This window comes from Heterodontus francisci, chromosome 17 (genome assembly GCF_036365525.1).
Source record: "Heterodontus francisci isolate sHetFra1 chromosome 17, sHetFra1.hap1, whole genome shotgun sequence".
Classification (NCBI taxonomy): domain Eukaryota; kingdom Metazoa; phylum Chordata; class Chondrichthyes; order Heterodontiformes; family Heterodontidae; genus Heterodontus; species Heterodontus francisci.
Genome location: NC_090387.1, coordinates 16,834,192 through 16,861,208, shown reverse-complemented (window position 1 = coordinate 16,861,208; position 27,017 = coordinate 16,834,192). Strand labels below are relative to the sequence as shown.

The 27,017-nt window shown below is 39.9% G+C and overlaps 1 protein-coding gene across 3 annotated transcripts in view; it reads left to right on the top strand.

Annotated features, from left to right (window-relative positions):
* wwox (WW domain containing oxidoreductase) overlaps positions 1–27,017 on the top strand; it is a 1,122,031-nt gene that overhangs the window by 486,779 nt on the left and 608,235 nt on the right. For all 3 annotated transcript variants that reach the window (XM_068049087.1, XM_068049088.1, XM_068049089.1), the window contains exon 8: positions 17,904–18,168. In XM_068049087.1, the coding sequence (XP_067905188.1) occupies positions 17,904–18,168 (265 nt within the window). The remainder of the gene's footprint in view (positions 1–17,903; positions 18,169–27,017) is intronic.

Here is a 27,017-nt window from a genome sequence, read left to right as displayed (position 1 = left end):
AATGTTCATCACCATTCGCGACTCCTCAGATACTGAAGCAGTCCGTGTAGAAATACAGCAAGACCTGGACAATATCCAGGCTTGGACTGATAAATGGGAAGTAACATTCGTGCCACACAAGTGCCAGGCAATGACCATCTCCAACAAGAGAGAGTCTCACCATCTCCCCCTTGACATACAATGGCATTACAATCGCTGAATCCCCCACTATCAACATCCTGGGTGTTACCGTTGACCAGAAACTGAACTGGAGTAGCCATATAAGTGCCATGGCTACAAGAGCAGGTCAGAGGCTAGGAATCCTGCGGCGAGTAACTCACCTCCTGACTCCCCAAAGCCTGTCCACCATCTACAAGGCACAAGTCAGGAGTCTGATGGAATACTCTCCACTTGCCTGGATGGGTGCAGCTCCAGCAACATTCAAGAAGCTCGACACCATCCAGGACAAAGCAGCCCACTTGATTGGCACCCCATCCACAAACATTCACTCCCTTCACGATCGACGCACAGTGGCAGCAGTGTGTACCATGTACAAGATGCACTGCAGCAACGCACCAAGGCTCCTTAGACAGCACCTTGCAAACCCACAACCTCTACCACCTTGAAGGACAAGAGCAGCAGATGCATGGGAACATCACCACCTGCAAGTTCCCCTCCAAGTCACACACCATCCTGACTTGGAACTATATTGCCGTTTCTTCACTGTCGCTGGGTCAAAATCCTGGAACTCCCATCCTATCAGCACTGTGGGTGTCCCTATCCCACATGGACTGCAGCGGTTCAAGAAGGCAGCTCACCACCACCTTCTCAAGGGCAATTAGGGATGGGCAATAAATGCTGGTCTAGCCAGCGATGCCCACATCCCATGAATGAATAAAAAGTAGGCATGATTCTGAAAAGGGAGTTAGACAGGTATTTGAGAATGAGGAACGTGCAGGGCTACAGGCAAAAAGCAAGGGTGTGGGACTAAACGCGACTGCTTTTTCAAATAGCCAGAATGGGCACGATGGGCTGAATGGCTCCTTTTGTGAAATTTCTATGGCTTTAACTGAGCTCTTTCAACAATTGTGCGACACTTCAGCTTCTCTTGAGCTGTGGCAAAAAGTTGCTGATTAAGGTTCACTTAAACAGGCTTCAGAACTATTTGAACTTTTCATTTAATTTTTGGCCATTTTATTTTATACCTTATTGCCATGTAATTAGAACTAATTTTCAAGGTGTTAAATATCAGTTTAATCAACCTTGCCAAATAGATCTTTATAGCTTGCTGATGACTTTAGTTTGGAATTATTTGACTTTTTTCCTTTTAAAATAAACATTGCTACTGACCTAAAAACATCATTATGCCAGATGTTTAGACAGAGCTAGGAAAGATATTGCTGTTACTGGAAATAATGATTACCAGATAGAATTTTCTTTATTACAAGTCAGATTTTTTACATTTATTTCAGTGCAAAAGATTAAATTTCTTCTAATTTGTAGAACAAACGGAAAACTATGAATTTTTTTTTTTACTAGGTTAGCATCCTTTGAAAGGAATTCCGTTAATATCTAGTTGGAAATAGGATTGAAAGTTTTGAGAGCGCATACAGATGGAGATGATCAAACACTGATTCATTTTTAAAGATCCTTAATTGTTGGGACCATAAAAATAACTTTCCAAGGAACACAACTGGTCTAGGATGTTTAATGTATGATAGAAAGATAGAGATTTGCTTTAGTTACCATTTGGTGAGGTCATGAAAAACTCTTTTGTCATGAGCTCAAGTGGATGGGGTAGAACCAATGATAGGGTGAATTATACATGGCTGATGGAATAAATTGCCTTTAGATCTCAGTTCCCTTCCTGTTCTCTATTATTGAAATTCACTGCATATACATTTTCCAGTGCTTGATACCGCTTCTTTCGGCAAGCCCTCATTTCTTACAAACTCAGAATTTACCTTTATGAGTGAAGTATTCTGGCAAAGCACTCACCAGGATGGCCATTGAACCCTTTTCACTATGTAGTGGAAATGGTACAATGTCTCACAATATAATTCTGATCTTCCAATGCTTGGAAAATACCACCCTCACAAACCATATGTCTTGAGCTACAATTGCAAATCAAATTTTAATAAGAAATTAAACATAAACAAAAGGGAAACAGTGGATTTCATGAGATTGCAGAACTTCACTGTGCCTGTTTCAAAATAATAAATATCTCTATAATTAGATAGACTTTGGAATTGCATTCATAGTTTAGATTAAGTGTCCCTGAGGCAAAATTCTACATGAAATTGGATATTAATGTAGAAATCTGGAATTCTCACCCAAAAGGCTGTGGCTGCAGGGACAGTTAGACCTTTCAAGACTGAGATTGATAGATTTTTTTTAGAGAAGTGGATCGCGGGATGTGGAGCTGCGGCTGGTAAATGAAGATACAGATCAGTGATCTAATTGAAATGTGGAGCAGGTTTGAAGAGCTGAATGGCCTACTCCTATTTCTTTGTTCCTCGTGCAGTTTCACTGAGGCAACCTTGATACAGGGCAATGCTGCTTTGAAGGACAAATGAGGATAAAGGAAGATCGCACAAATGTTTTAGTTTTTAGTTTTAGAGATACAGCACTGAAACAGGCCCTTCGGCCCACCGAGTCTGTGCCGACCATCAACCACCCATTTATACTAATCCTACACTAATCCCATATCCCTACCATATCCCCACCTGTCCCTATATTTTCCTACCACCTACCTATACTAGGGGCAATTTATCATGGCCAATTAACCTATCAACCTGCAAGTCTTCGGCATGTGGGAGGAAACCGGAGCACCCGGAGGAAACCCATGCAGACACAGGGAGAACTTGCAAACTCCACACATTAAGAAAGGCACAAAAACTTTGTGATGCAAAGTTTACACCTTTATAGCACTACCTTTGCTACAATGAATAACGAGCAGTCTTCCCTTCTGTGGGTTGGTCAACAACGCTAATGGTGGTTGTCTGTGTTACTTGTTAATCAGTTCATCTTGTCAGGATCATACAACACCTATTGAGGTGGCGTTAACACGTTAGTCAAGATGTTTAATTGGCCCATCACAGAGAAAAAGCTTCAAACGTAAAGGCAACATTTTAAAGTTGGCATGATGTGCCCAATTTGCAAATTCCATTGAAGAAATATAAATCTTTTATGATTCAAAACAAGATAGATTTCCAATTTGTTAAACCCTGTTCTTGTGAGATTAAGTGGATGGGGTACAGTCCATGACATAGTGGATCGTACCTGGCCTGTGAAATGTATTGACTCGGTTAGCTAAATTGCCTTTCTTCCCTTTTTCATGTTATTGTATAACAGCTTCGCCAGGTTTAAAAGGTTTAAAATACACCAGTACAAGGCAAACAAATCTTAATTTGGAGGGAAGAAAAGGTCATGTAGTTAGATATTTTATAAATGTATATTTTTTGATGATTGCACTTTGAAAAGGAAGAACAGATTATTACTTGAAACAGACGGAAGATAAAGTACAATTGGGAGAGAGCAGGCCAGTGGGATTACTTTTTAATTGCTTTGTCGAAGGGTTGGCACAGGCACAATGGGATGAATTGTTTCCTTCTGTGCTGAAAACTATGGTCTTTAAAATGTTAAGACTAGAACAATGTTTCTGTTAGTTTAAATTAAGATGTCTACTAACATGAAGGATTCTGGAATGTGATTTCCGGTTCATATATTTTAGACTGCTTTATTGCGTTTTTAAATTGACATTACGGTTTTAAAAAACCCACAAAATGTTCAAATTCCTGAGTGCATCATTATAACAGAAGCCAAAATAGTGTTTTTTTGCCAACGTTCCTAAATCCTTAGCTCCAAGAAAGGAATGGTCCGGATCAATCGTTGTTAACCCTATAACAGCTACAATGTGTTTCCTAAAAGTATTACAATTAGGCTAATTTCTGGTTGGATTTCTGTGGATTATAACTTCTTGCTGCAGATTTCATTCCTTGCAGTTGTTTATTTTGCAAGTCTTGACTCTGAAATTGCAAAAAATTTGGATTTTGCAGTCAGTGGAATGAATTGCAGAAAAATAGGATTGCTTTTGTTACCTTGTCCTGCACAACATTGTTTTGACATTTTCCTTTTCACAGAATCACAGAATCGTTACAGTGCAGAAGGAGGCCATTCAGCCCATCGTGTCCTCACCAGCTTTCCGAGAGATCAGTTCCCTCAGTTCCATTCCCCTGCATTCTCCCCATAAACCAGCAGATTCTTCCTTTTCATATAGCTGAACAATTGAACCTGCCTCCACCACGTTCTCAGGCAGTGCATTCCAGACCTTAACCACTCGCTGAGTGAAAAAGTTTTTCCTCATGTAACTTTTGCTTCTCTTACTAAATGCTTTAAATCTGTGCCCTCTCGTTCTTGATCCTTTCACAAGTGGGAACAGTTTCTCTCCATTTACTCTGTCCAGATCCCTCATGATTTTGAATACCTCTATCAAATCACCTCTCAGCTTTCTCTTCTCCAAGGAAAACAGTCCTAACTTCTCCAGTTTATCTTCATAACTGAAATTCCTCATCCCTGGAACCATTCTCGTGAATCTATTCTGTACTCTCTCCAATGCCCTCACGTATTTCCTAAAGTGCGGCGCCCAGAACCAGACACAATACTCCAGCTGAGGCCGAACTAGTGTCTTATACAAGTTCAACATAACTTCCTTGCTCTTGTACTCTATGCCCCTTTTAACAAAGCCCAGGATATTGTATGCTTTATTAACCGCTCTCTCAATCTGTCCTGCCACCTTCAATGACATGCTCATATACACCCAGGTCCCTCTGCTCCTGCATGCCCTTTAGAATTGTACCCTTTATTCTATATTGTCTCTCCATGTTCTTCCTACCAAAATGAATCACTTCACATTTCTCTGCATTGAACTTCATCTGCCACTCATCTGCCCATTCCACCAACTTGTCTATGTCCTTTTTAAGTTCTACACTATCCTTCTCACAGTTCACAATGCTTCCAAGTTTCGTATCATCTGTAAACTTTGAAATTGTGCCCTGTACACCAAGGGCTGGGTCATTAATATATATCAGGAAAAGCAAGGGTCCCACCACTGATCTCTGGGGAACTCCACTACAAACCTTCCTCCAGCCTGAAAAACATCCATTAACCACTACTCTTTGTTTCCTGTCACTCAGCCAATTTCGTATCCATGTTGCTACCGTCCCTTTTATTCCATGAGCTACAAGTTTGTTCACAAGTCTGTTATGTGGCACTGTATCAAATGCCTTCTTCCTAGATGATGCAGTGTACGTTATAATATTTTTTCTAAATTAGTTACTATAATGTAGCGAAATCTAATGCTGCAACAGAACATTACATATGTTCAACGTGTTGATTTCCATAGATCTTTGCCTGGTAATATGCTAGTCAAGTCATCGCCGAACTGAGGTGAGCAGAGGCAATACAATGCTTTAGTAGGAAGGTCAGCAAATTGCTGTGATGAGCCACTACACCACCCAATAACTAACAGTAGCATTGTGGAGCCTGGGATCTGTTAGTCCACTTGATCTATTTCAAAGAGTAGTGTAGGGGAATGTTAACAAGGATGAGAGGAAGAAAAATACCCATTTTCTAAAAGAGATTGGGGATAAAGTTCCGTATTTTGGAAAATTAGGATCTTAGGAACAGGAGTAGGCCATTCAGTCTCTCGAGCCTATTCTGCTATTCAGTTAGATCATGGTTGAACTGTAACTTAACTCCATCTACCTTGCTTGGTTCCACAGCCCTTACTACCCTTACCTAAAAAAGATGTATCAATTTCAGTTTTGAAATTTTCAATTGACCCTGACCTTCAATACTTTTTTGGGGAGAGAGTTCCAGATTTCTACTCCTTTGATGACAAAAGAAAATGATAATTGAATCTGGTCAGCCAGTTGAATCTGTCACCTAACAACGGAGGCAGGAAGCTGTGTATTCTTACAAAGGTTTACATGTGCTGCAGGAACATGAATGACCTGTGAGATCTGTAAATATGCAAAAATGAGATACGTATGTTTTCACTGTAATGAACTTGATTCATTTTTCTGGAAGAAGGCAAAATGCAATTAATTTACATCTGACAATTAAGTTGTTTGCATGTTTATTTTAGCATAGATAAATGGAAATTCCGATAAAAAATTCTGTGATATATAACACAAAGTTTATTATTCTGAACTCCTCTGGCATTGCTTACGGAAAATTGCAGATTCATTGTTGTAGAAGGCGACTGGATTGCTGGGGTTGGGGAGAATTGCTGTCCACTGGAAAGGATCTGTAAAGAAATTTGTGAATAATGTATTCAAAAGCATCAACATTTAAGTGTGATTTATTGACTTCCGGAAAATAAGTTAACTGTTTTCCTTGTCCACTGTGGGTTAGATAAATAATGAGATACATTTTTCCCTTCAAATATTACAACTAAGTAAAAAAAAAAAAAGTCTATGCATGTATTGCGAGAAGTTGTGAACACAAATAGATCCTGGGAGTTCTAGTTGGATCTCTTAATAAACTTGACTCATGTCCGAGGTTTCTCAGAAAGGCACAGGTCACCAATAGAAAACTTTGCACATCCTGCTCGACCTCTTCACAGCAGTTGATATGAATATGCCATCCTAATCCTCAGTCTTTTCTTTCTCACCCAGCTTTGCAACACTGCTCTTTCACGATTCCATTATTACCGAGGCGAATGTAGCTAGCACATCACTAGTAATAGCTTCTGTCCATTTTCCTGCATTATAACCACTGGAGTCCCCCCGGAATCTATTCTTTCCACATGGTTCCTGACAGTGGCATCATCTGCAGGCATGCAGCCAGCTTGCAAATGCATGCTGATGACACCCATCTCTCTCAGCCTTTTGATTGCCTTTATGCTGTCGGACTGCTTAGCTGACATCGAATCGACTGAAGTCACCATTGTTGGCCCTTCTCCTCAATCTCACTCCCTGCTGAAAACTTGTTGCTGATTTTATTTCTGTCTGGCTCAACCCAGTGGTTTGCAGCACTGACATCCTGAGCTGAATTTCAGATCCCATATCCCCTCTGTCATAAAGATTGCTTACTTCTACTTCCTCAGCATTGTCTGCTTCTTTCTCTAACTCAGGCCCTACATTGCCATAAGCCTTAGATATGTCTTTCTGATCTCTAGACCCAACTATACTAATGCCCTCCTTGATGGTATCCCTTCCTCCACCCTCCATAATCTTCAGCTTGTTCAAAACTCTGCCGCATGCATCTTGCCCTTCACTGAGTTCCACTTCTTAACACCAGTGTCCTGGTCAACCTACCCTGGCCCTGTATACCCTAATACATCAGTCTGAAAATCCTCATCCTCATCCTTAAAATCCTAAATTTTCCACTCTTCCAATTCCCTCTCCTCTTTTACAAACCTTCTCAATGTCCAGCTTTTTATAGTCATACCTCATAATCTCTTCCTTCTTGGCTTGGCACCCATATTCCTCACAGCTATTTGTGAAGCAACTTGAGACATTCTTTTATTAAAAGTTGCTATGTAAATTTAGAATCACTGTAAAGGTAAGTTTAATAATTTTCCTGTAAAATTTGTAACTTTTTATATATATTACGTTACAAACCTTCTGGCACCAGTAAGAAACTGAGCTGGTGGTTGAAAAGCTTTTGAAAAAAGCTGATCCTTGCTTTGCTTCACTTCTTTTATTAGTATGTTTTGCTAGCTATTTATTTAGTAGTTGTTGAATTCTGTGATGTGATAGTTTTCCCACCTTCTACACGTTGATTGGTATGTTGTGTTGAGTTGTTGGGTTTGTATTGGTCGCGTTGGGCATTCTAGAAAAAGTCTTAGACTCCGGTAAAGGTTAACTAACAACTCTTTATTATTTACAGTTACTATATGCACTCTCTGCAAGCCACCTAAGCTAGCATCCTTCTTCTTCTGAAGCCTATCTCATGTGACTGTTACATCATTGCTCGTACAGTGGGAGGGGTCTTTCTCACTGTCTTCGATATTAACCGTTTCCATCCTTATGCTGCATGTTGTATACCTGCTGTTCTGGTACTTGGTCATGAAGTAAATAACCTATATTTAACTTCATTACTTGGAGCTGTATAGGTGATGGGGGACCGACTCGATAACAGGAGCTTTTCCACATGGAATACACACGCACACCTGCTGCACGCACTATTTAATTTCCTTTTCCTTTTCAGAGTGATGTTCCAAACGGAGCATATATCTGATTATTTTGACAGTCTGTTCTGTTTAAAAACCGTTTTGGGAACAAAGCTTCTCTTCAGTTGCAGAACTGAACCACATGCCAATGATCACAAAAGTGAAACCTAAAAAGTAATACTTTCAGCCAACTTTAGTATTGAAGTGGATACAAATAATGTCCTTGATTGTATTCCGTCAGTCCAACTGAACTATTGTTTACAAAGATTTGGATCTTTCAGTCATTTTTTTTTTAGAAACAATGCTTGCACATTTCCTTCACCTTTTCATTTTATAGGTACAGTAGAAGCTGTTCAGTGCAACCACCCCTGGAAACTCCTGATTTGATCACACTGACTGACTCCAAGTCATCATTTTGAACCTAAAATTGTTTTGTACTGCTCCATTAGTGTTTCTCTCCTTTGCTCATTAAATATACAATTGAAATAGTTCTGCAGTATAAATAAGCCAATCTAAATTGATGTGAATTTATTAAGCTCATTTCTCTCCCAAATTAAAAAGTAATTATCGTTTGACATTGATTTGGACATTGAATGAAAGAGAAAAGAAGGACTTACATTTATATAGTGCCTTTCACAACCTCAGTATGTCCTAAAGTGCTTTCCTGCCAATGAAGTACTCTTGAGATGTAGGCACTGTTGTAATGTAGGAAATGTGGCAGTCAATTTGTGTGCAGCAAGCTCCCACAATGAGATAATGACCAAATAGTCTATTTTTAGTATGTTGATTGAGGGATAAATATTGGCCAGCACACTCTCCTTCGAGTAGGCCCATGGGTTCTTTTACATCTGCCTGAGAAGGGGACGGGGACTCAGTTTCAACGTTTCATCCAAAAGATGGCACCCACGACAGTGCAGCATTGCCTCAGTACTACACTGGAACATCAAGCTAAATTTTTGTGCTTAAGTCTCTGAAGTGGGACTTGAACCCACAACCTGAATGACTCCAATTGACTACAATAAGGAAAGTTTTGTGATTGCTGCAGTGATGGATATTTCCGAAGTTTCTCTAAAAAACATTTGAGTTGTTAAATTCAGGCACATGAAGATCTGAATCAAAACTCATTTTTGCATTTTGCTGACTTTGCCCAGGAACTAAAACAATATGCTCCGTTGCATGTTGGGTAAACGTAGAATTGATGCTCCAAAATGATACTTCATATAGCAATTACAGGCTGCTTTGTGCCTATTAGTTTCCTATTTGTTGCAGTATCCACTGTTGGTTCAGGAGGTGATGCTCAGTTGAGATCAAGTGTTTCCGTATTGCTGAGGGAAGAAGGATGAACTGTTCCAGGCCTCACTTGTGCAACTGCAACAGGATAGTTTTGGAATTAGCGATAGCGTTACTGTGTTTGTAGGGTGGGAACCTGAAGATAGTGTGGCTTTGGTCTTCTGGATGTGGCCCACTTGGGACCGGAGCACAACAGTAGTGGAGAAAAGAAGCCAGGGATAAAAACAGAAAGTGCTGGAAATACTCAGCAGGTCGGGCTGCATCTGTGGAGAGAGAAACAGAGTTAACGTTTCAAGTCAGTGACCTTTCATCAGAACTGGCAAAGGTTAGTTAGAAATGTAATTGGTTTTAAGTAAATAAAGCAGTGGTGGAGGAAAAGAGAACAAAAGGGAAGGTGTTGATAGGACCAATGGCCAGAGAGATTAATGGACAAGGAGGGTCATGAGGTAAAAGCAAAGATAGTGTGCTAATGGTGTGGTGAAACACAAAGCATTAGTGCAGAGAGGGTGTTAAATAACAGAATAATGAACAGCCCAGCCAAAAGCACAAACATGAAAAACCCTGTGAGCAGACACATGGTAAAATAAATATGATGAAACCAAATAAATAATGTAAAAATAAAAATAAAAAAGGGCAAGTCATGCTCTGAAATTATTGAACTCAATATTCAACCTGGTTGGCTGTAGCATGCCCAATCGGTAAATGAGATGCTGTTCCTTGAACTTGCGTTGATGTTCATTGGAACACTGCAGCAAGCCCAGGACATACTGGGTGAACGATCAGGATGAGAGAGTAAAGGCTTTACTGGAAACAAGGGCATCAGCAGTGGAAGTGAGGGAGTGGTTGAAAAATCAACAGCTGCAGAATGCTTGTGGCAGCTAGAAGGCCAAAGACTAGGCAATTGGGAATTTGAAACTGCAGTTTTAAGTGACTTGGGGAACAGATTTTCTTTCCTTCGAGATGGGTACAGAAGGAAATGGGATTGGAGTCGGGTTGGGGGATGTGAGTGGTGAGGGTTACAGGAAGTGATGAGAGATGGCCTTGTCAGTGACCAAGGTGCTGCCAGAGATGTCAGGAGAGAGACTAAGGTGTGACTTGGTGATATGAGCCACATCAGCTTCTACAATCTTCAAGCTTTTAAAACCCAGGTTTGGTATTTCTTTCTTATTGTCCTCATCTTTAATTCTCTTTCTGACTGCACTATGGGTTTTGGGCTTTCACTTGGTTTTCTTCATTTAAAAAAAAATTACAAAGCCACGACACTATATTTTAAACATCTTGATATCATTACATGGCCTGGGTATTTCTTCGGAGCTGCTCCTGCTCCACTGCATTAACTTTGGAATTTGCCATGGAATCAGTGACAGCTACTACTTGTACAAAATAAAGCCAAATTTGAATTAAAACATGCCACATATCTATATAATTCATTGAAAGCCTTGCATACAATGCATTTTTCCTGTAAGAGTTGCAATTACTTCCTGTGTAACCCTTTCCAATCACATTTGTTAAAAAGACTTGCATTTATATATCTCCTTTTATGACCATCGGATGCCTCAAAGTGCTTTACAGCCATTAAGTACTTTTGACTTGTAGCACACAGAAAACTCTCACAAACAGCAATGTCATAAGGACCAGATAATTTTTTTTATGATGTTGATTGCAGGATAAATATTGGCCAGGATGCTGGGGATAACTCCCCTGCTCCTCTTCGAAATAGTGCCATGGGATCTTTTACGTCCACCTAAGAGGACAGACGGGGCCTCGGTTTAATATCAAGAGGCATACAAATTCACCAGAAAAAACAACAGCCCTAAAGGTTTGGGAACAGTTTAGAATTCAGCAAAGGAGGACCAAGGGATTTATTAAGAAGGGGAAAATAGAGTACGAGAGTAAGCTTGCGGGGAACATAAAAACTGACTGTAAAAGTTTCTATAGGTATGTGAAGAGAAAAAGATTGGTGAAGACAAATGTAGGTCCCTTACAGTCAGAAACAGGGGAATGTATTATGGGGAACAAAGAAATGGCTGACCGACTAAATGCATACTTTGATTCTGTCTTCACAAAGGAGGACACAAATATCATACCAGAAATGTTGGGGAACACAGGGTTTTGTGAGAGAGGAACTGAAGGAAATCAGTATGAGTAGAGAAATGGTGTTGGGGAAATTGATGGGATTGAATAAATCACCAGGGCCCGAAAATCTACATCCTAGAGTACTTAGGGAAGTGGCCCTAGAAATCGTGGATGCATTGGTGGTCATCTTCCAAGATTCTATAGACTCTAACAGTTCCTACAGATTGGATGGTAGCTAATGTAACCCCACTATTTACAAAGGAAGGTAGAGAGAAAGCAGGGAATTATAGACCAGTCAGCCTGACGTTGGTAGTGGGGAAAATTCTAGAGTCCATTATCAAAGATTTTATAGCAGAGCACTTGGAGAACAGTGGTAGAATCGGACAGTCAGCATGGATTTACGAAAGGGAAATCATGCTTGACAAATCGACTAGAATTCTTCGAGGATGTAACTAGTAGAGTTGATGAGGGGGAGCCAGTGGATGTGGTTTATTTGAACTTTCAGAAGGCTTTCGACAAAGTCCCGCATAGGAGATTAGCGTGTAAAATTAAAGCACATGGGATTGGGGGTCGTGTATTGCAATGGATAGAAAATTGGTTGGCAGACAGGAAACAGAGTAGGAATAAACGGGTCTTTTTCCGAATGGCGGGCAGTGACTAGTGGAGTACCGCATGGATCGGTGCTAGGACCCCAGCTATTATACAATATATATTAATGATTTAGGTGAGGGAACTAAATGTAATATCTCCAAATTTGTAGATGACACAAAACTGGGTGGGAGGGTGAGTTGTGAGGTGGATGCAGAGACGCTTCAGGGTGATTTGGACAAGTTGAGTGAGTGGGCAAATGCATGGCAGATGCAGTATAATTTGGATAAATGTGAGGTTATCCACTTTGGTAGCAAAAACAGGAAGGCAGATTATTATCTGAATGACTATATACTGAGAGAGGGGAATATGCAACGAGACCTGGGTGTTCTCGTACACCAGTCGCTGAAGGTAAGCATGCAGGTGCAACAGGCGGTAAAAAAGGCAAATGGTACGTTGGCCTTCATAGCGAGAGGATTTGAGTACAAGAGCAGGGATGTCTTGCTGCAATTATACAGGGCCTTGGTGAGGCCACACCTGGAATATTGTGTGCGGTTTTGGTCTCCTTATCTGAGGAAGGATGTTCTTGCTATAGAGGGAGTGCAACGATGGTTTACCAGACTGATTCCTGGGATGGCGGGACTGACGTATGAGGAGACATTGAGTCGGTTAGGATTATATTTGCTGGAGTTCAGAAGAGTGAGGGGGGGAATCTCATAGAAACCTATAAAATTCTAACAGGATTGACAGGGTAGATGCAGGAAGGATGTTCCCGATGGTGGGGGAGTCCAGAACCAGGGGTCATAGTCTAAGGATACGGGTTAAACCTTTCAGGACTGAGATGAGGAGAAATTTCTTCACCCAGAGAGTGGTGAGCCTGTGGAATTCACTACCACAGAAAGCAGTTGAGGCCAAAACATTGTATGTTTTCAAGGAGGAATTAGTTATAGCTCTTGGGGCGAAAGGGATCAAAGGATATGGCGGGGTGGGGGGGAAAGCGGGAACAGGTTACTGAGTTGGATGATCAGCCATAATCATAATGAATGGCGGAGCAGGCTCGAAGGGCCAAATGGCCTACTCCTGCTCCTATTTTCTATGTTTCTGTGCTTCTATGTCTCATCTGAACCTTGTGACCTCTATTATAAAGCAGCGTATGTTTTGACTCAGTGTGAACAATACTATAGTATATAAGGCATTAAAAATGACAAATACCAAGTATTGACTTCAAGTCCATTACTAATCACGGGGTTCAAATAAGTTAGAACATTTTAGCTTCATATTTTGATGTACTATGAATCCTTTAATTGGATTACTCAGACACAATCAGTTGTGCATTCCTTCACATATAAATGATCGGAACCCCGCAATTAGATTACTACCTTGTTATCACTCATGTGTATCCATTAATCCTGGCCTAAAGTGTAGAAGGGAATTATGTTAAGGCAATTTCACTGATGGCAAGTTATGGCAGTTCTTTGTTGAGTGAAAGGGCCATAACTCACTCGCTTTAGATGTTGTAGCTTATCTTCCATTGTTAAGGTATTTCTTTTCCTTGTGTGGGTTTGCACCTCTAAATGCTTTTTTTCAAATGAATTTGGGAACACTGTAATCAACTATTTAGTGTTTCACTCATATAAATGATCAGTTTTGAATTTTACGTGGATAGAATATCGATTCCCTAGGTAGTGGAATTGGTAATCGTACTACGGAATCTTTGAGATAACTCCACTAAAACGGTATGCAGCTTTTAAAGGTATGTGAAACAATTGAGAGTTTTTGTCCTGCAAACATTTATATTTTGCACTGTGCTATATATATTATATATATGTATATGTTTGTGTGATTTTCTTTTCCTTTTAAAATCTTTTGGCACAATTCCAGAATTGTTTTATTATTTCTTCCAGAGAAAATACCAGTACTTAGTTTAAACTGTTAATAGGTGTAAGCATCTTTATATCAGTGATATACTGTATCACATTTGCTAAGTTTTGGTTGACAGTATTACAGTTTTAATCACCCATTAACTGGACTTGATGGATGATCTGTCAGCAATGAAAATTAAAACGCAACCTTATTTGCATGTAATTGCATATAAAGAAAAAATGGTGAAATAAAATCATTTCTCACTAGCATGCGTGAAAGCATGTGTCACTACCAGCTCAAATATTTCCCATTACAATTTACAAAAAAAAGGCTTCTGGAATAAGGCATTGGTGTCTCTATGCATTTTCCTAAAAGAGTGGCATCGACATATTTCGAAGTGTGACTACATTAAAGCTTACTCAGTCAGTGAGATGTATAATACTTGATTAAAAAAAAATTAAACATCTGGCATTTAACGATTATGCCAGAGACAATTAAACATTACCATGTAGTTTCTTTGTTTCATGCTCCATCAAAGAATTGTTTGGTACCTCGTATGTCACAGTACTTTTTATAGATGCAGGAACATCAAACCCTGCCACATTAATTTCTGGTTTGTAAGCAGTTATATTTTTAAATTCCCCTCTCCTCCCCTCCTTTTGACAGGCACTGCTATTTATTGCAAAGTGCTTCTGTATACTTGTGAAGCTATTGGTTGTGCAAATTTATAGCTGTAGATTGTAACGTGACTAAATGTATAAAATCTCCGAATTCTTATGTTTATGCGGCAGTATCTGAAGGAAGTTTTACTATAAAGTTTCATCAGTCTGTCAAATGGAAATTGATTTTCTGAACTCTAAATGTAACTCCTTCTGTTTAGTTGTGCTTGATGCTGATGAAGGAGTTCACAATTATCTGTGGAAATGTACATGCACAGACTTAATCTTAGGAGTTAACGTTCCCAACTGTTACATAAAAACATAAGAACATCAAAAATTGGAGCAAGAGTAGGCCATACGGCCCTCAAGCCTGCTCTGCCATTCAATACGATAATGGCTATTGAACTTCTACATCAACTGCATTTTCCTGCCCTATCCCCATGTCTCTTGATTCCCTCTGTGCTCAAATATCTATTGATCTCAGACTTGCATATGCTCATTGTCTGAGTATCTACAGCCTTCTGGGAGAGAGAATTCCAAAGATTCTCAGCTCTGTGAAGAAATCTCTCCTCATCTCCATCCTAAATGTCCCACCCCCTTATCCTGAGACTGTGACCCCGTAGTTCTTTACTCTCCGGCCAGTTCCTCTTGTGTCTGACCTGTGCTATGCTTATCCTGCAAGGGGGGTGAGGGTGCTCTGCCATCTCACCTTGGTTGACTTAGTCATCTTCCAAGGTGTTTCATAGCAGGTGGAGAACTTCTATTGTCTTGTTGCTTGCCTATAGAAAGAGGGTTAGGCTCTTTAAAAAAAGGCATAGATTAATTACTAGCGGGCAGAATTGGTGAATGCTACCCTACTGAAATGAACGGCAACCATTGGAGGAATTGCCGTGCTATCCAGTGGTTGCTTTTTTTGACTAAATTCATACAGTGAAAAAAGCAAATAGGTGTGAGTTTCGTGTAGCACGTATTCATATTCATATATATGTAGACACTTCTATAGAAGTCATAATCGTATACAGTATACACTGAAGAGATTTCAATGATCAATCACAAAGTTCCACTGAGGAGCAACACGCGTAGGGCTGGTGTTACACATCGAAACTCAGTACTTTGTTTATAGCTCATATTAAATCAAAATGGCATCTGTGCATTTAATAAAAATCTTATTTTATAGCACTTCCCTTGAGTCCTGAGGAGTGTTTTGCCAAACACTCTTCACATCATAAATTTCAGTCTTCGTGACTGTATTTTGTGAGGTTAAGACAAAATTACACACAAATTTCTTCTGATAATGAATAAAAGTAGCAATTACTCTGGATCAATTTAAATGTGTGCAGCCTTTTTAGAATTACTGTAATTAGTAAGGCTCTGCGGCTTCATAAATTTTCAATTCCCTTTATGCAAGACTTGCCTATTATTGAGGTTAACCTAAGGTCTTGATTTATGGGCTCTTGAAATAAAACCGCATTGGTCTCTACTGACTGGTGACTACTGGTCAAGACCATACTTAAGCTTAAAAACACTGCTTACTCAAAGCAAAACAACAGATTTAATCGGAATGGAGTTGACTTTTTTTCGAAAATTTTGATTAAAAAAATTATGTTCCCTGGTAACTGTCAGAGGCCAAACCAGACCATTCGCAACCTTGGTGTGATATTTGACCCCAAGATGAACATCTGCCCACATCCTTCAGTAAGTTCGCTTACTTCCACTCCGTTATGTTGTGCAAATGTGCCTGCCTCAGCTCATGTGTTGCTGAAACTCTCCTCCATGCCTTTGTTACCTCTCGACTTGACTGTTGCAGTGCTATCCTGGCCAGCCTTCCAACTTCCACCCTAGATAAACTTAAGCTTATCCAAAATTCCACTGTCCATATCCAAAATGGCACTGGCCCATTCACCTATCACCCCTGTGCTCGCTGACCTACTTAGGCTCCCACTAACCTACTTAGACGCCTCAATTTTAGAATTCTCATCCTTGTTATCAAATTCCTCTGTGGCCTCACCCCTTCCTATCTCTGTAACCCCTTCCAGCCCTGCAACCCCTTCCAGCCCTGCAACCCTCTGAGATCTCTGCGCTCATCTAATTCTGACCTCTTGCACATCCCCAATTTTAATTCCTCCAACATTGGTGGCCATGCTTTATAGGGCTTAAGCTCTGGAATTCCCTCCCTAATCTTTCTGTCTCTCTACCACTCTCTCTCCTCCTATAAGACACTCCTTAAAACCTACTCTTTTCTGTCCTAACATTGCTTTATGTGGCTTGGGGTCAAATTTTGTTTGATAATCATTCCTCCCAAGCTAGCAGGACATCAGCATCTGTATGCACTGGTCGTTTTTGGTAATAGTCATAAAAGTAATAGGCAACAATCAGCAGCAACTTGAGGCATTACGTAACTATAATAGATGTGTGTACCATGGGAGGGAGGGGAGACAGTGAATGCTTATAGTGATCCACTGAGGTATAAGTGACATTTCAACAGGGGAGAGTTAGAGCAACATATTACTGTGCATAGCAGATATTTTTAACTTGTAAATTAAAATGCGGTATTTTGTTACCAATGCCACTTGAGCTCAATTAATAAAGGAATACGAACATACGAATTCGGAGCAGGAGTAGGCCACTCGGCCCTCGTGCCAGCTCCGCCATTCAACAAGATCATGGCTGATCTGATTGTAACCTCAATTCCACATTCCTGCCTACCCCTGATAACCTTTCATTTCCTTGCTTATCAAGAGTCTATCGACCTCTGCTTTAAAAATATACAAAGAGTCTGCTTCCACAGCCTTTTGAGGAAGAGAGGTCCAACGACTCAAGATCCTCTGAGAGAAAAACTTTTTCCTCATCTCTGTCTTAAATGGGCGACCCCTTATTTTTAAAAAGTGACCCCTAGACTACAGAGCATTGGTGAAACCACATCTGGAGTACTGTGTACAGTATTGGTCTCCTTATTTAAGTAAGGATGTAAATGCGTTGGAAGCAGTTCAGAGAAGGTATACCAGACTAATACCTGGAATGGGCAGGTTGTCTTATGAGGAAAGGTTGGACAGGCTAGGCTTGTATTCGATTAGATTAGATTAGCTTGATGCTAAAGCACTCACTTTTTAAAAAGAATGTGATGTTTCAGAATAAGCTTCTGGTCTATATTTGTCCGTTTTGTTTCACAAAAACTGCTTATTTTCTTCGCTGGACGGTAGAAATATTTGATATTTCTAGTTACATTCATTCAAGTCAAAAAATTTACCATTTTTATATATGTATTTCAGATTCACTGATATAAAGGATCCCTCAGGGAAGCTGGATTTTGGTCTGCTTTCTCCTGCTAAGAAAGATTACTGGGCCATGCTAGCCTACAACCGGTCGAAGCTTTGTAATGTTCTCTTCTCGAATGAGCTGAACCGCCGCCTGTCTCCTCATGGAGTCACATCCAATGCTTTACATCCAGGAAACATGATGTACTCCTCAATACATCGCAGCTGGTGGTTGTACACCCTACTGTTTGCCTTGGCTCGTCCTTTTACCAAGTCAATGGTAAGTAACCAAGTCACACAGCACTTTCAAATGAGTTGGGTTGCTTGTCGTGGGAGGTGCCTGCCCAAAGTTAAAATCCAGCTGTACATATTTTGAATTGAGGTCATAGAAGTTAAACTCAGTGTTTCACAGAATAGGATATTTGAATTGGTGTGTAGGAGGATTTGATTTTTGGAAAAATGGGAGAAACTATGGCAAATACAAGTTGTACTTGTAATCAAATCCTTGGACAGGTGAGCCAAACGAGAGGCGCCCACTGTCATGTCTATCACTTCAGCTGATCTGAAAGAAGGCAGAGCCAACTGACAGTTTGGGTACGCTACATTCATTTAAAAAATAAGATGTATTTTTTAGAAAAGTGATGCAATATTATTTGTTTATTTATTTAGAGATACAGCACTGAAACAGGCCCTTCGGCCCACCGAGTCTGTGCCGACCATCAACCACCCATTTATACTAATCCTACACTAATCCCATATTCCTACCACATCCCCACCTGTCCCTCTATTCCCCTACCACCTACCTATACTAGGGGCAATTTATAATGGCCAATTTACCTATCATCCTGCAAGTCTTTTGGTGTTATTATGTTATTAGTAAAATATTTTTGCCATATAATTCCTTTTAAGTCCATTATAGAATCAATAAATGTTACAGCACTGAAACAGGCCATTCATCCCATCAAGTCTGTGGCTGTCGTATTGTTGATGTAGTACTATTGCTGCTCTTCTAGTTGTGAGAAGAATCTACATAATATCATACTGGTGCCATTGATACATTTGAATCATAGTCTTTGATATATGTGGAAGTAGAGCACTAATGTTTCATTACTACTATAGTGTCCTTATTTTAGACGTGGTGTTGAAGTATCATTGTTGTTCCATTATTGAGTCATTCTTGATTATGTGCAGTGATAGAATTCTGTTATAGCTTAAAAAGAAGACATCTGCTTACACCATAAGGGATCAATGATGTTTTCTGTTGGAAAGTGCAAGTGACCAGCTGGTTGTGATGTAAAACTCAGGTCTTTGGCCAAGTAAAATGTGATTCCAACAAAAGCCTTAGGTATTTTTCAGATGAAACCATCTATCGTCTTCTGCCATATAGAGTAAGTGCCTTGGTGCAATTTATGTCTCAGCCTTAGTTTATTTGTTTCCTGAAATGCTTGTGTATTAAATTTAGAGGTGCCGAGCATTTTTAGGGTACAATAGCAATGTCAAAGATTCTCCTGGTAATCTTGCTCATGTGATTAAAAAAACTGTTTATTTGTCTTGATAGAATATTCTAATTTTCCTTAGTTTTTTTGTCTCATCCTGTGATAATTGCTGTTAAGGTTTACAGTTATCGCAGTAAGAAGGGGGGAGAAAAGGGCATTGTTCTCTCCCGTTGGTATAAATACCAAAATTTATAATTGTCTCATATCCAAATTTCTTAATCCCTAAAGCCGATCGAGATCTACATTGAAAACAATTTCAATAGCATGTGAAATAATTGCACCAAATGAAGGGTCACCTGGAGGGATCTTGTTTGAACTTGTCTCTCTGTGATGATATTTGAAATTTGTAGGCTTGTCAAGCAGATTACCATTATTCCACAATTTGCACAATCCTTCATTCAGACCAATATTTTTGTTGGCAGGTTATGAGGAGAAAACTCGTGTACATTTGAGTAGCTAGAGCTTAGCAGATGTTTCACGCAACCAAATTGTTTTTTTTTCCGTTTTCAAAGTGATGGATCAAAATGCCCAGAGCTTGCAAAAAGTTCTGAGACTATTGGGTTACTTTTCCGGTTCCACTGGATTGCCATCCATTGTACTAGAGTTTTAACAGATGTGCTTTTCTCTGTTAATAGATGGGATGCAACCCAACTTCTGTTTCAGTGGTATAAATTATGTCGAAGTAAAATACACCAATCTGTCACTTTGGTTGTGGACACCTTTCTTTCCGCTTCATTCAAATCAGGTGATTTTGTTTTACAGCTTATAGCTTCACTTGAGCTTGATTTGAAGCAGGAAATTCAATGCTTTCCTTGGCAGAGCTCTATGTTAGTTTGGTATCTAGGTATCTAAATATTACTGGATCACAAATTTTCCTTGTACCTTCCCCATCCTTTGTATGCTGAACCCTTAATAAATCAGACGTATTTTATTCAGCAATAATTCTTTTATCATTTGAGAAGAGATAGTGAAGGTAGAGCAGAATTTTTGCACTGTGTACTTTAAGAAAAAAATAAGCTTGTATTACTTTTTAAAGTACTTTTCATTTGTCATATGCGAATTTTAATTCTGCTGGTTGAAGGGAGAAAAATTATTTTTTCTTATTGGGATCCATAGTAATGTTACAAAATTTATAATGTTTATTCAGCTGGATGTACTACATAATTTATCTGAGGTAAAAAGAAAATTCTCTGACTTTGCAAGTAAAGGACAATAAACATGAGAATATCCATATAATTCTAACTGAAGAGTTGTACTGTTTAAAACATAGCAATAAAAGCTCATCTGTGGATCCCAAAGAAAATATTTCCCATAACTGCATCAATTTATTAAGTTAGTAATATTCCCTATTTGCTGAAAAGCGTCGACAACATGTCTCTCTTTTTCAGCAATATTCTCTTTTTCTAAAATGTTGGTTTTAACGCAGCCTCTAATTTAAATATATTTTATGGTCATATGCAACTGCATCATAGCAGTAACTTCGAGAGTTGCATGTTTGCAGGAAGAAAAGTCATACAGTGTTAGACTTTCAGAACCTCCAAACTTCGCCGGTCAATTTTAAGCAGGAAAACAAGCACTCCTATTTAAAACACGAACTTAGAGGCATGGCCCCAGTGGGTCCCACTGCTTTTCACTGCTATCTGGCACCTGTAATTCTGGAATATTGTGGCATTGTGGGAGTACCTTCGCCACATGGACCGCATCGGTTCAAGAAGAAGGCATCTTCTTAAAGGAAACTTAGTAAATGCTGGCCTTGCTAGCGACATCCTGAATTAATTTAAAATAAAACAACATGGGAAACAAGAATATTAATGCAATAGATAAGGAATAAAAAACAGAGTCTTGCATTGAGAGCAAAGCTGCTGGTATAATTAAACAGTGGAAGGCATACAAGAAACAGAGATAAAGAAATCAGCTAACAGACCTAGAATAAAGAAGATTAAGACTGCAGAAAATAGATGTATTTGGAGATAACAGTGGGAGTCCTTGGTTCCTTTGTGGGCCATGGAGGACATAACAGATTGCCAACGAAGGGCAGCTGTCCTTTCTGATTAGTTTATGTCACTTTTTAGAGATGTGTCAGACGGCTCCCTTCCCCAGGCAGGGATAGAATTTAAAGGGCAAGGGGATGAAAAACTGATGGGAGTTGAATTTTCTGTGGGCTTCTCCAGATCCACTGCCATTGCTGTCAGGAAGGAGCTATTGAATTGGTCACTTTCTGATGAATATTTTGAAGGAATTGCTTAAAACAGGAATTATTAAGTGACTGAAGAGAAATTAATTTTGGTGTCCATTTATAAAAAGGGAAAAAGGATAAGCAAAGAAACTATAGATTAGGAACTTGATGTGGGTGATGAATTAAGAAAATAGAAATTACCCCAAAAGAATCAGGACAAAGCTAATGTGAGGTATCAGGAAAGATCTAGTATGTTAAAAGGTCATCAACAGGTGATAGATCTTTCTCAATACATTTACTTGAATTCTTTGAGAATATAACTGCGTTTGTTGATGAGGGTATCTCAGTAAATTAGATATTTGAGCAATATCAACACCGAGTGGAGTAATGCAGGGATTGCTTCTGGGCCATTTTGTATGATTAATTTGCACAAAACATATTAACGCTGCTATTAAAATTGGGTAGAGAACTGTCATAAGAATGCTGGCTAATATTGTGAACAATAGGCCAATGTGGATGGGGACTGGGAGACTAATATCATGTAGCTGTTTATGTAGCATCTTCTGTACAGTCACTTTGGGAATATTGCAATTCAACATTTTATTAAAGTAAATTACTCTGGTGTCCATAAAAAAATGCTGAACACAAAAGTATGATTTTCAAATTCTGTAACACTACATGGAAACTATTCGTAAATGCTAACGGTTTCATACCTCTATTTATGCGTTGGGTAGAAATCCTAACTATTTAACATCACATGGTGTCCTGTTTAGATAATATTGAAAAAAATACCTTGGCTGTCATTTTTGATCCATGTATTTTTAAAGGCATTGTTATATTGTGCTAATGGCTTCAGATTTCCAAATGTGGTTTACATAGAATTACATAGAACCATTGAAATTTACAGCACAGGAGGAGGCCATTCAGCCCATCGTGTCCACACCAGCCAACAAGTAGTCATCCAGCCTAATCCCACTTTCCAGCTCTTGGTCTGTATCCTTGTAGGTTACGGCACTTCAAGTGCATATCCAAGTACTTTCTTTAAATAGTATGAGAACTTCTGCCGCCACCACCCTTTCAGGCAGTGAGTTCCAGATCCCCACCCTCCTCTGAGTGAAGATATTACCCCTCAAAACCCCTCTAAGCCTCCTACCTCTTACCATAAATCTATGCCCCTGGTTATGGACCCCTCAACCAAGGGGAATAGGGCCTTCCTAGCAACTCTATCTAGACCCCTCATAATTTTATACACTTCAATTAGGTCTCCCTTCAGCCTCCTCTGATCCAAAGAAAACAATCCTAGCCTGTCCACTCTTTCCTCTTCACGAAAATTGCCCAGTCCAGGCAAAATCCTGGTAAATTTCCTCCGTACCCTCTCTCTCTCTCTCTCTCGAGCAATCACATCTTTCCTATATTGCAGTGTGTAGATCTGCCTGCAGTACTCCTTCTGTGGCCTAGCTAGCATTTTATACAGTTCCAGCATCACCTCCAGTTCTTATATTCTGTGCCTCGGCAAATAAAGGCAAGTATTGCGTATGCCTTCTTGACCACCTTATCTACCTATTCAGCCACCTTCAGGGGATCTGTGGACATGCACTCTGTTCCTCTACACTCCTCAGTATCCTACCATTTATTGTGTATTCCTTTGCCTTGTTAGTTTTCCCAAATGCATTACCTCACACTTCTCCATACTGCACTCCATTTGCGACTATTCCACCCAACTGACAATCCATTGATGTATTCCTGCAGACTACAGCTTTCTTCTTCATGAACAACCACACAGTCAATTTTTGTATTGTCGGTAAACACATTCAAGTCCAAATCATTGATATTTACCACAAAAACAAAGGATCTAATACTGAGCCCTGCGGAACCTCACTAGAAACAGCCTTCAGTTACAAAAACACCCATCAACTATTACCCTTTGCTTCCTGACGCTATACAGCACCGAAACAGGCCTTTCAGTCCAAGTGGTCCATGCCAGTGTTTATGCTCCACACAAACCTTCTGCCACTCCATTTGGTCTAACCCAGAGGTTGGCAACTTTAATAACAAGAAGAGCCTTTTTTTTTAAATTTAGTCAAAAATGCAGTATCTTGAGAGCTGCAATGCTGTTACTCACATGCCAAAACAAGACAGAGACGCACTTCAACAAGGTTCGAAAGTATCATGCATAATAAAAGTTTAAAAATGAAACAAGTCATTTAATTGCCATCAGAACGGGTTCAATCAATCAAGGTCAGGAGCCACACCTGAGTCTTTAATGAACCGCACGCAGCTCCGGAGCTGCAGGTTGCAGACCCCTGGATTAACAGTATCAGCACAGCCTCCTGTACCTTTCTCCCTTGTGTGTTTATCTCACTTCCCCTGAAATGCATCTGTGCTATTCACCTCAACTACTCCATGTAGTAGCAAGTTCTATATTTGAACCACTCTCTGGGTAAAGAGGTTTCTCCCAAATTCCCAATTGGATTTATTCGTGACTATCTTTAATCTCTTATTTATAGCTACCAGTTTTGATTTCCCCCACAAGTTTGTGGACAGTGTTATGACCAGGTGAGAATGGTAATTAGGGGTCCCTTTCAGCCTTCACCTGGTCTTAATGTAACAGGGTTTTAATTTTAAACACACCGTGGTTTGAGCTCCCCTTGGTAAATCCTTGTACACCGCTTTCCAATTATAAGCAAAGAAATGAGCACACCAGGTTTTCTTGGGTTTAAAGAAGAAAAGTGAAATTTATTGAAACTTAAACTTAAACTCTAATTCGGTTAACACCTAGGGATACACACCGCGCCCCACGTTAGCATGCATATGCGATACGTACATGCAAATAGAGACAGAAAAGAGCAGAAGAAAAATAAAATGGAGAGGTTTCAGGCAATATCAGAAGAGTTGCTTGTTTACTGTGCTTTGAGCTCACTGTCGTCCTTTTGTAAGTAGTCTTGCTTTTCATTGGGGCCCAGTATTCTTCTTAAACCTTGTTCACTGTAGGAGACTTTTCTGTCTTGGGGTTCATGTGGCTTCAATGGTTTCCGAAGCTGGTGAGAGCAAGATGAGAGCAGACAAGAGAGCGGTCTTTTCAGTCCAGGAGCAAAGAGCATTCTGAGTTCAAATTCTTGGTGGTATGTTCAAATTCAAAAAAACTCCAATAGTCACTTGTCATGTGACTAAACTGGTCAGACCACATCTGTTTGTGTATTTGGCCATCTCAGCAGTTAACCTGGAATGCTAACCTCTCCACCTTCAACAACTGGTAATCAAAAGTCCATTATGGATTAAATTGGAGCAGGGAGTGACCCTTTGTCTGTTCTAAGTATTGTCTGTTACTATGCGCATGTCTTACCAGTCAGGGGCTTGGCAACCCCTTGTAATAGGCCTTCTTTTCTTCTTAGCAGCAATTTTAAGTTTTAATGCTCATGTGGCGAAATAAAGTGTGCCTCATTCTTGGCAGGTGGGAGCCTGCATGACAACAGCCTGTTGAGAGCCAAGTAACAAACTAGTAGGACTTGCTTATTTTGCTTATACCAGTGGCTTGAAAGAGTGACTAAAATGGATATTCTTGATAGCTGGTCTTGGAGAATCTTTGCAGTTGTACATTTGAATTGCAGCCAACTATGAAATCTGCATATGGTGAACCCAGCACCATGAGTGTAGTATAAGAACACCTTACATCTTTTAAAAGTAGTGTGTTGACCGTTCCAAAGTTATATTAACCATGAATTTTAAAACACTGCCGAACAGAGAAAATTCTTCAAGAAAGCAAAAGTTGAGTAACGGGTAGTGCAGTACATTTGCATATTGTCCTTTCAATCCTGACTCTGGTTGTGATTGATAAGAACATAAGAAATAAGAGCAGGAGTAGACCGTTCGGCCCCTTGAATCCGCTCCATCATTCAATAAGATCATGGCTGATCTGATTATGGCCTTAACTCCGCTTTCCTGCCTGCCCCCCATAACCCTTGATTCCCTTGTCAATCAAAAATCTGTCTAACTTAGCCTTGAATATATTCAATGACCCAGCCTCCACTGCTTTCTGGGGAAGAGAATTCCAAACACTAACGACCCTCTAAGAGAAGAAATTCAGCCTCATTTCTGTTTTATTGGAAGACTCCTTAATTAGAAACTGTGTCCCCTAGTTCAAGATTCACCCATGACGGGAAACATCCCCTCAGCATCTACCCTGCCAAGCCCCCTCAGGATCTTCTCTGTTTCCATAAGGTCACCTCTCAATCTTCTAAATTCCAATGGGTATAGGCCCAACCTGCTCAACCTTTCCTTATAAGAAAAATCCCTCATCCCAGGAATCAGCCTAGTGAACCTTCTCTGAATTGCTTCTAATGCAAGGATGACCCTCCTTAAAACTGTACACTGTACCCTAGGTGCAGTCTCACCAATGCCCTGTACAAGTTGTAGCAAGACTTCCCTACTTTTATACTTCATTCCCCTTGCAATAAATTCCATTTGCCTTCTTAACTACTTGCTGTACTTGCATGCTGACTTTTGTGATTCATGTACAAAGACACCCAGGTCCCTCTGTACTGCAACATCTTGCAGTCTCTTTCCATTGAAATCATAATCTGCTTTTCTATTCTTCCTGCCAAAGTGGACAACCTTACATTTCCCACATTATACTCCAGCTGCCAAATTTTTTCCCACTCATTTGACCAATCTATATCCCTTTGCAGACTCTTTGTATCCTCCTCACAACTTGCTTTCCTACCTATCGTCGTATCGTCAGCAAATTTGGCTACAGTACAGTTGGTTCCTTCTTCCAAGTGATTAACATTGATCATAAATAGTTGACGCTCAGCGCTGATTCCTGTGGCACTCCACTGGTTACACTTTGCCATTCTGAAAATGACCCATTTATCCCGACTTTTTGTTTCCTGTTACTTAGCCAATCCTCTATCCATGCTAATATATCACCACCACCACCACCCCCCCCCCCCCACCCCACCCCACAACACAATGAACTCTTATCTTGTGTGGTAATCTTTTATGTGGCACCATATCGAATGCCTTTTGGAAATCCAAGTACACTACATCTGCTGGTTCCCCTTTATCTACCCTGCTTGTTACATCCTTAAAGAATTGTAATAAATTTGTTAAATATGATACCACTTTCAGAAAACCATGTTGATTCTGCCTGATTGTATTGTGATTTTCTAGATGTCCTGCTACTACTTCTTTAATAATGGATTCTAGCATTTTGCCAACGATAGACATTAGGCTAACTGGCCTATAGTTTCCAGCTTTCTAATTTCTCCTTTCTTGAACAAAGCTTGAAACATTTGTGGTTTTCCAATCCGCTGGGACCTTTCCAGAAACTAGGGAATTTTGGAATATTGCAACAAATGCATCCACTATCTCTGCAGCCACTTCTTTTAAGACCCTTGGATGAGTTTTCCTCGTACATTTTCTCTAGTGATAGTGATTGTTTTAAGTTCCTCCCTCTCT